This window comes from Lactuca virosa, chromosome 8 (assembly GCF_052849685.1).
Source record: "Lactuca virosa cultivar CGN04683 chromosome 8, Lactuca_virosa_CGN04683_v6, whole genome shotgun sequence".
In the NCBI taxonomy this organism is placed as follows: domain Eukaryota; kingdom Viridiplantae; phylum Streptophyta; class Magnoliopsida; order Asterales; family Asteraceae; genus Lactuca; species Lactuca virosa.
The window spans coordinates 49,551,576-49,560,964 of NC_136433.1; the positions used below are offsets into that span (position 1 = coordinate 49,551,576).

At 35.1% G+C, this 9,389-nt stretch overlaps 1 protein-coding gene across 1 annotated transcript; it reads right to left on the reverse strand.

Moving 5' to 3' along the window:
- Window positions 1–3,735: 3,735 nt before the first annotated feature.
- On the reverse strand, window positions 3,736–6,757 carry LOC145129360 (cytochrome P450 CYP72A219-like). The gene is made up of 5 exons (XM_079064056.1): window positions 6,418–6,757; window positions 5,482–5,702; window positions 5,037–5,281; window positions 4,293–4,677; window positions 3,736–4,209 (listed from the first exon to the last, which is right to left on the reverse strand). Exons 1-5 carry the CDS (start codon window positions 6,689–6,691, stop codon window positions 3,784–3,786), a joined length of 1,551 nt encoding a protein of 516 aa, XP_078920182.1. The 5' UTR covers window positions 6,692–6,757; the 3' UTR covers window positions 3,736–3,783.
- Between the last annotated feature and the right edge of the window lie 2,632 nt (window positions 6,758–9,389).

A 9,389-nucleotide genomic window follows, 5' to 3' on the forward strand; every position in this document is an offset into this window, starting at 1 on the left:
AGATTCCTGCTAGGTACTCCTACTCAGCACATACAAAGAGCAAATAGCAGACAATATCAATCAATAGCATCCCCTAGGCTAAGGCATCATGAATCAGGCAACTCTACCTCTAAATACTGAAATACCTAGCCTATCTTCTAGCATGAAGCTCTAATATCTCATAAGTATCTCACAATATAAACAAGTAATGGTATTTTAGGAAATCACCGTTCTGGCTCTGGCTGATTATACACACTGCTTCATCTCGTTTTCTCTTAAAAGCTCTTACTCGTTTTAGAAAGATCATTTATTTTTAGAAAATTTTCCCAAATCCTCAATTTAAGTCCAGACATACCCGAGGGTACATCCGAATCCCTCAAACCAAGGCTCTGATACCAACTTGTAACACTCTAAATTTTCAAATAAATTTCTCATTTTTAAAACCACATAAAACACAATCTCACATTTCTCAAAACACAAAATGTATAAGTTGTTCAAAACACAAGACAACAAAGTGTTTGATAATATCCCAGAATCCACAAAACATAATCTCTAGCTGGTGTGTACAATCAAGCCAGTGCCTTCCCGCGATCCTGAAAGGTACCTGAAACACATTTCACACAACATTGTAAGTAGAAAGCTTAGTGAGTTCCCCAAAATACCACACACAAATAATTAGCCTCCCATGTCTATATCTCAATAAGGACCCTCCGGTCAATGTGTCTCAATAAAGACCCTCCGGTCTCACAACTCGGGTTGGACCCTCCGGTCCTAACTCAATAAGGCACAGAATAATATACAACATAAATCACAAAGATAAATGCATGATATCACATAACTCAGTATAAGCATATAAGACCCTCCGATCACACAGTATTACTACTCAGGTAAGTATAGTGAGAAGACTCACCTCGTACGTAAGCAAGTAGGTCCCGTACTCAACGATCGGTTCAGACTCTGCCTACATATCATAATCATCTCTAATTAACACTTATAACAAAAACTCTAAAGATGTTAGGCTAACCCCTTTTCTAACTCTCGGAAAGGGTGAAAGACCATTTTACCCCTCCATGATTTCCATAATCCATATCTTGACCAAACCCTAAAAGTCAATGGAAGTCAACACTCGAGTCAACATTCCATGTTGTCCTAACTCGTCGAGTGCATCTATGCGACTCATCGATTTCCTTCGTTTTCTCTGAAATATTGGGAAAAATCCAACTCAACTCGTCGAGTTGTCTCACCAACTCGCTGAGTTGTAATGCGTCCAGACTATCGGGGAAAACCCTAACCAACTCGTCGAGTTGGCTCATCAACTCGTCGAGTCCCTTCAGTCCATTCTCTCATTCGGACATTTTTAAGCAGAACTAAGGTCCCATAGTCTATATCTAGCCTTCTAAGGCTGAAGTATCACGTAAAGCTACAAGATTTACGTCCATGCATGGCATCTAGGGCTCAAAATGCCAAAACAAAGCTCTATAGAGGGTTTAATGCATGAAAGTTAGCCAATAGCTTGATAAAGATTAAATCTTTAGGCCCAAGGGACCTCATACTATCCAGATCTGAAGTCTCAACTTCATGACATGCTCAAACAACTTAAGGACTCAAAGAGAATATGGAAATGGCCATAAACTCCCTAGTGAAGAGATCTAACCAAACAAATGATCAATGTGATAGCTTTTTAACTCCAAATAGCAGCTAACACTGAAAGAACACTTGATCCAAGGACCCTTCTCGTTCCAAGCCTTTTGCTCCTCTATCTCCATCCAAGAACGCACTAAAACATACAATCTTAGCCTCTCTATCTCACAGATGGTAATAGCTCGATTAGGATTTCTCTCAATGTGTTAAGGTGATAAGGGAGGCTGAATGAAAGGCTTAAGGTCCTTTAAATAGGGTACAAACCCTGAAAATTAGGGTTTTCACACTCAGCTCCTACTCGTCAAGTTGGGGTCCTCCAACTCGTTGAGTAGACTCTAAAAAATCACGCGGCCATCTCAATCTCTACTCGGCGAGTTGGGGCCTCAAACTCGTCGAGTTGCCCTGACAAAATGCATATAATGTAAGTAAATATTATACTTAGGAGTCGGGATGTTACAGTTTTATATTAAAATCTACAACAAAGGTGAAAAATAGGATGTTACATGGTGTTCATGTGTATTGGATTCACCAAAGTTAGATCAAAGCTTTAAGGAGACAGATATAGGGGGCTCTTTTTGGGTCTTAATTGGTCATAGTCTTCAAGAGGTAAAATGGTTTTTCTCCCTTTGTTTTTAGTTATTTATGTTGCAACTTTTGTAATCCCTCGTTCAACCTTGGTGATCGAATTGATTATTGAACGCATAGTGTTTTATTGTTTTGAATTATCACCCGATCTAATAGACTAAACCTTTTGAAAAAATAAAAAAATAAAGAAACAAAAGATAATGTAAGAAAGAACTCCTCCTTTGCTCCTTCTTTACCTTCCTATTTGGGATAACATTTCTAGAATCAAAGTTTGGAAATATATCCTTTGTTTTTTCGTTGCCAAAATCTCCTTGGAAATGTCTTACTACTTCTTGTAATGATACCTTGACTTGCATTCATATATAAAAATGAATGTAGGGAATGGTATTAACACCATATTTTTGGAGGATTTATGGATCGTAGAAATCCTTCTAAAGACTACATGTTCCTATTCATTTCAGATTAGAACCCAATCAATGTTGTATGCTGAGGGACATAATCTTCCAATTCAGGTTTTGTGTGTTGGATAATGTTCAAATATGAACTAACGGGGCCACACAATTATGAGCAAAATATAGACCATACAAATAATAATGTTCATAATGTATAAATGTTTTTTTATTTACCTACTATTAATAAATAAAGAGTTAGTTGTTAATGCATCATTTATTGTACAATAAATAAATAAGCAGTTATATTTAATAATAGAATAATATCAATTCAGGTCTATTATTAAGGCTTAATAATAAAAATGTTTTGAGCTGTTGTTTAAACAAGAAATGTTTTTTTTCGTTAGAAAAAGTGCAAAACTATCATAAATAAAAGGGGCCTTAAGAGGTCATTCAGTAAGCCAAAAAAACTTTTAGAAAAAGTGCATGTTATCATAAATAAAAAGTTTCTATTCAAAAGATGTATACCAAGGAACATCTTGCATGATATGTTGAAAAAGTTGTTGTCTACTTAGCAGTTCAAGCATTGCTTGGACTTGATATATGTTAATTAGCAGGGAATAAGTCCCTTCGGGGAAAAATGGCACGGGGAGCGAAAGTTCTTCATTTATGGAGTTTGGAGTGTATTCAAATCAATGGTGTAAATTGTTAAACATGACTTGAGAATTGATGATCGAAATGGATATTGACATGTCTGAACAAAGTAAAAACACCCGACACCTTTCATTGATTTTTGTAGTTGGGTTCGACCTTAGTCTAATTAGGTTTACATTTCTACATTGCTTGTATAATACGGTTGATAGCTATCAGCTACGGTTTCAATTGTACTATCGTTTTCAAGCTCATGAACAATAATACCTTCTCATTCTTTGTGAACCTATGTTATATTGACCGAACCACGTAATATATTATGACTTTTTGTGTGTGATTTATTATTGTTATTTCTTATAGATACCTTTGAATTTTTTTTAGTCTGGTAAGTACTGTCGTCTTAGAATTACTTTTACAATATGCAGGATTGATTACATACATAATGATATAAATAATACACAAACGGAATAGATTTGTAACCACAAAACTATAACACAACAGACTTTTATAATTAACTAAAATGTGCAGAACAAACCACTTAAAGTTTGTGTAAAGTCAAGTAAGCACCAAATTGAGGTTGTAGAGTAATTATAGTGTGTGGAGCATGTGAGTACGATGGAGATAACTCAAAAGAGAAACCTTGCAAAATCATAGCAAGTGCCATTTTTGCTTCTAGCATAGCAAAATTCTGGCCAATACATATACGTGGGCCACCTCCAAATGGTAGATACATGGCGTGACCCTTGGTCACCTTTGACACACCTTCAGAAAATCTTTCAGGCTTAAACTCGTTCACATCTTCACCCCACATATCTTTGTCGTGGTGCATAAATAATGTGTTTACTTGGATAAGGGTTCCTGCTGGTAAGGTTAACTTACCTAACTTCGTATCTTCGTGTATAAGTCGTCTTAACATTACTGCTGGTGGATATAGTCTAAGAACCTCATTGAAAATCATGTTAATCTGCAAAATGAGATGATTAAGATACAAAATAAATAAGAACTTTGGAGTATTAGTAAATTTATAATTAATATGGATAAACTTACAACTTTTAGGTGACTTAGCCCATCAATATCTGGTCTTTTATCTCCAAAGACGTGTAAGACTTCTTCTCTAGCACGTGTCTGCCAATCTGTGTGTTGACCTAATAAAATCATTGTCCAAACAAGCATATTTCCTGTTGTCTCTTGTCCTGCAAAGTAGAAAAGCTTGCATTCTTCGATTACTTCCTCAATGCTTAATCCAAAGTTGCTACTCCCTTGTTGTTTGATTTCTTTGTAATTGGAATCCAAAAGAATACCCAAAAGGTCATCATTAATAGTTTCTCCGGCTTTCATCGCAACAACTCGTTTATCAATAATTCTTTTTATTGAAGCTTTCACCTCGCGTTCAATCTCTTTCATCCTCTTGTTGTCTTTTGTCGGCAAAAATCTGTAAAATCTTATTTGATTACCATAAAATACCAAAATGTAGTGATTGTACCGATTTAACTACCAAATAACATATCGCCCCACAAATTAAAGTGATATGTTTTAATTTGCATACTATTATTAGTTTTCTTAGGGAGAAATAAGTTGCCATGTCACAAATAGTCACAAGATAAGCAACGAGAACAGCACGTTCAGAAAATACTATCAAAAGAAAATTATTTCGTGAACAAAACGTCCCCATTACTTACCTTTTGTTAGTACTTTCTAAAAACCATGGTATTTTGTAAATGAGCAAACTATATAGTTTGTTATCTATTTAAGGCATGAACCCCTTAAAACGTTGTTTTGAAATGTAATCACCTTGATCCTGGAATGTAAACCGATTGTGCAGCTTTTATAATCAGCTCAGCTTGTTCTCTTTGAAATTCAAAAATCTTTCTCCCTTCCTCAAAACTACTACCAAATGCTGTACGTGAAATTACATCACTTGTAAAGGTTTGTAGATGAGGCCACACATCCACTTCACCCGAGCTTTCTATGGTTACCAGTTTCCCCCATTTGTCGATCATCTCACTGCAGCTCACATAAAATGCAGGTACCATATGCTGCAAAAAAGAACAAACACACCCACATGATGTTTTCAGATATATATATATATATATATATATATATATATATATATATATATATATATATATATATATATATATATATATATATATATATATATATATATATATATATATATATATATAAAAGGGTACATAATGTACTAAAAAGGAGAAAAAAGCAGCTTCAAGAAAACCTTAAGCTTCTCAACATGGAATGCGGGGTTGATGATTTTTCTATGTTTAATCCATTGATCAGCTTCTGCGTCGATTAATCCTTTTGCTAGCAACTTTGTTAATGGATTTCCTCCCCTTGGCTTTTGAAACTGATAATAGTTAGCCAATATTTCCCGTATCATAGTTGGTTCAGATATGTGGACCAAAGGTTTTGTCCCCATCCATGTGAAGCAACTCTTACCTAAATAATTAGGACAAAAACCCAACAAAAGAAAATTAACATACGCGTTTTAGATACTACTTTTCCAAGGAATATGCAAAAAACTAAAACATTAGAATACAGACAAAAATGTTAAAGGTATCTACAGAAGATTAAAAATTTGATCTCATATAATCACTAATTACGTACGCAAATACAAGTGCTGTAAGGCTTTTTATACCATAGATGTTTTCTTTCGTTAGTCAAGACAGCGTGATAATTATCATTTTATTACACACCAATGCACCATAACGAGAAACATACATTTTTTTACTTTTTATGCAGTGGGTGTTTAATTACCATTTGCATAGTTGTGAACATGTTTGTTCACGTGGTTTTGAATAAACAATGATGTGTCAAAATCTCGTTATGTTTAAGTTCTTAGAAATTAGTGGGCTTTAATTTATTTGCATCTTAGAAAATTTGTCACATGACATCCTAGAAAATTTATCACATGATCAGTAACAAAAGAGTGGGTTTTAATTGCTTCTAAGATTTTTTATTAAGGTACATGTGTTTTTTTAACGGCAAGACTGTTATTAAGTTACATGTGTATATCAACCTTATATAACTATATCGATTATTTTTGTATAGGAAACAATAAAAATATATATGTAGAACTCGACAACCAAAAAAGGACGTAATTACTGTCATAATTAAACATAACTTAACAGAATTAAAAAAACTCAAGACATACCATAAGTAGAGATTGACTTATGGATGAAGGGCAAGACACGAGGAGCTATATCGTGAGTTAGATTCATGGGTTTCGATTTGGCATCCCTTCTCATCTGCACCATTTCTTTCAAATCTCCGAAAACGAAGGTATAGGAGCTACCCTTGAGACCTTCATCTCTTAGAAATTTTTCTATCTTTTTTGGTTTAAACCACAACCAGTTCGAAATCCTCCAAATATATAACCCCAAGATTGCGGCTACTCCAAGAACGCAAAGAACTGCACTTGCTTCCATCTCTCGTGATTACGGAAAAACCAGTGATATTTTGAAACTTGTGGTGGTGATAAGAAAGAGAGAGGTATTTATCATTGTGCAATGTTCAGTGTACGTCCTTATGGTTTGAGAAATTGATGGTTATGATCCATGTGTAGTTGTGTATTTTATTGTTGTCTATCAGATGATTGTTGTAGGATGTGAATAGTATAAATGTATAATATAAGCAAATAATAGTAAAAAAATTTCCTTGATTCTTAAAAGAGTAGCATCTTGTGAAAATGGAATATGACGTTTGAGAGTCTTGGTGAAAAAAAAGGATAAAAATAGTAGGCTGTTTAAGTTGGGATTACTTTGGATTGAGGGTGAGTTATGTAAAAATCTTTATATCCAAATTCCCAATAGCTTTACATTTTACGGCAATAATTCCTTTCGTATACCACCTTCGATATGAAATGATAGATAATTTAATAAAAATGAAGTTAAAAATTAAATAATTAAATGCATAAGATAATCTTTATAAACCAAAACCGAGAAGCCTTATATGTCATAATCTATCTGACTAAAACTGTATAATACTGTTGATAAACAAATAGGTAAATTTTGTTTTTTTTTTATTTATAAAAAGAGTATGTCGATACTTTCAGATAACATGATTAAAGGTGAAATAATTTGGACCTTTCCTCCCAAACACCTTCTAGAAAACCTGGTCTTTTTCTTGTCCACACAGACATCTTGTCTCTATGTTGGAGTTCAATTTGGTCTTTTCTTTTTCTTATACCCTTTCAATTTTGTATGTAAAACAAATAGTCATTAAAGAAGACGGGACATTTTCCAATGAATTCCATTCCTTCTCAATAACGAAACATATATAGGGATTACACCATAAGGGGACGGCCGAGATATACAAGGGTATAAAGGACCACTCCGTTGATTTAAGAGGTCATGTGCAAAGATTCAAAAATGAGTCTTTAAATATATATTTTTTTACTTATAAACAAAATTTATCAATACTAGTATAATTGTTATAACAATAATCAAAGACAAAAGAACGGTAACATAAACCGTAACATAATAGATAATCTTATATAGCTATAGGAATTAAGAGGCTTTCATAGTATTCTTAAAAATAAAGTTGTTCATTAACTTTTAATAATCATTAGTCTATTAATATATTGTTTCAATAGATAGCATTGAATAAAAACTAGAAAATAAAAACAATAACATAAACTGTAGAAGGCTAGACTTTAATTTGTACCAATGTTGGAAGCTTGGATTTGATCAACATTGACTATTGATAAATTGGTGGATTGAGCTGTTGGTGTATGTATAAATTTGAAAGAAATACGTATGTATAGACAATTGTGAAATTTATATTGGAATTGATACCATTTTGACTTTTGAGGTCCTTTATATATTGCCGAACAAACCTCCAACAATGTTAACAATTGATACCAAATGGCTTCTAGCCCAGCAGTATCAAATATTGTCATTCCTTCTTAAAGTTGAGAGTTCAAGTCCTACAGTATACATAGGTGGAATAATTTAGGTATAGTTTAGTATATTTGTCGTTTAAAAAAAAGTAATGATTGATGACTTAGGAATAATTATATAAATATATTAGTACACGTGTAACTTTAGGAATAATGAATTTTACACATTTTAGGTTTTGGTCACAATAATTTCGGAAGGTTGGTAGTTTTGGTCCTCTGCTTAGGTTTGGATATGCCAGTGTTTTAATCGGTCTACTCACCTGTAACAGTCGGACTTCCAGGTATATTGTTTATTTATTTAATTGGAGGACTATTGAGCAACTCGACGAGTTGGTGCTCCAACTCGTCGAGTAGGGTCGCGTTGTGCCACGTGGATTAATGATCTAATCGATGAGTCCGAGAGCCGACTCGCCGAGTAGACGCTGTGAAGAGAAACCCTAAATCCTCGGGTTTGGGACCTATTTAAGGGCACTCATAGCCTTATTTGCGGCTCATCAGCTGCTTGCCTTCACTGAGAGAAACCCTAATTGCCCTTTAATCTAATAGAGAGAGTGTGTGAGCTAATATTGAGTATCTTGATGCATCTTCGGAAGAGAAGAGAATGATTTCAAGCAAGGAACGAGAGAAGGCTATTAGATATGTTGTTATTCATCCACTTGGCTGGTGCTGGGGCGGTAGGGGCGGTGATGGCATGGACGGCCACAGTTTTTTGCTTCTTAGCCGAGTCTTGAGCGGGTTGACCCTTTTTCTTATTCCCGGACTTCCACTTGTTGTCTCCCCGCTTTGGTTGTTCAGGCATGGGGGTCATAATGCCATGACGAATTCCCTGGTCGACAAGAGTTTGTGCCAGACACTTGGCACTGTCGAAGGTGCTAGGGTTGGCAGATATGACCATTCCCTGGATCTGAGAGGATAATCCTCAAATGTAACGTTCCACTTTCTTGGCCTCTGGGGTGACCATTCCAGGGCATAGAGTTGACAGCTCGTTAAATCGAGCAGTGTACGTGGCAATGCCAGAGCCCTTCATGGCGTGTTCCCACAGCTCTTGTTCCAATTTCTGCATCTCGCTCCTTGGACAGTATTCCTCGAGCATCATCGCTTTTAGTTCCTCCCAACTCATAGCGTTGGCAACGGCTAGAGTCAAAGTTTTAACATGGCTGTTCCACCACGACAAGGTTGAGTCCGCAAATGTACATACAGCATATTTGACCTTGAACTCATCCGGG

What these genes read in the sequence shown, in the direction of transcription:
- LOC145129360 (XM_079064056.1), bottom strand. Translation starts at nt 6,691, where the DNA reads ATGGAAGCAAGTGCAGTTCTTTGCGTTCTTGGAGTAGCCGCAATCTTG. An exon ending in TCCATGTTGAGAAGCTTAAG is followed by an intron (nt 5,282 to 5,481) that starts GTTTTCTTGAAG and finishes TCTTTTTTGCAG; the next exon opens with CATATGGTACCTGCATTTTA. An exon ending in GTTTACATTCCAGGATCAAG is followed by an intron (nt 4,678 to 5,036) that starts GTGATTACATTT and finishes AAGATTTTACAG; the next exon opens with ATTTTTGCCGACAAAAGACA.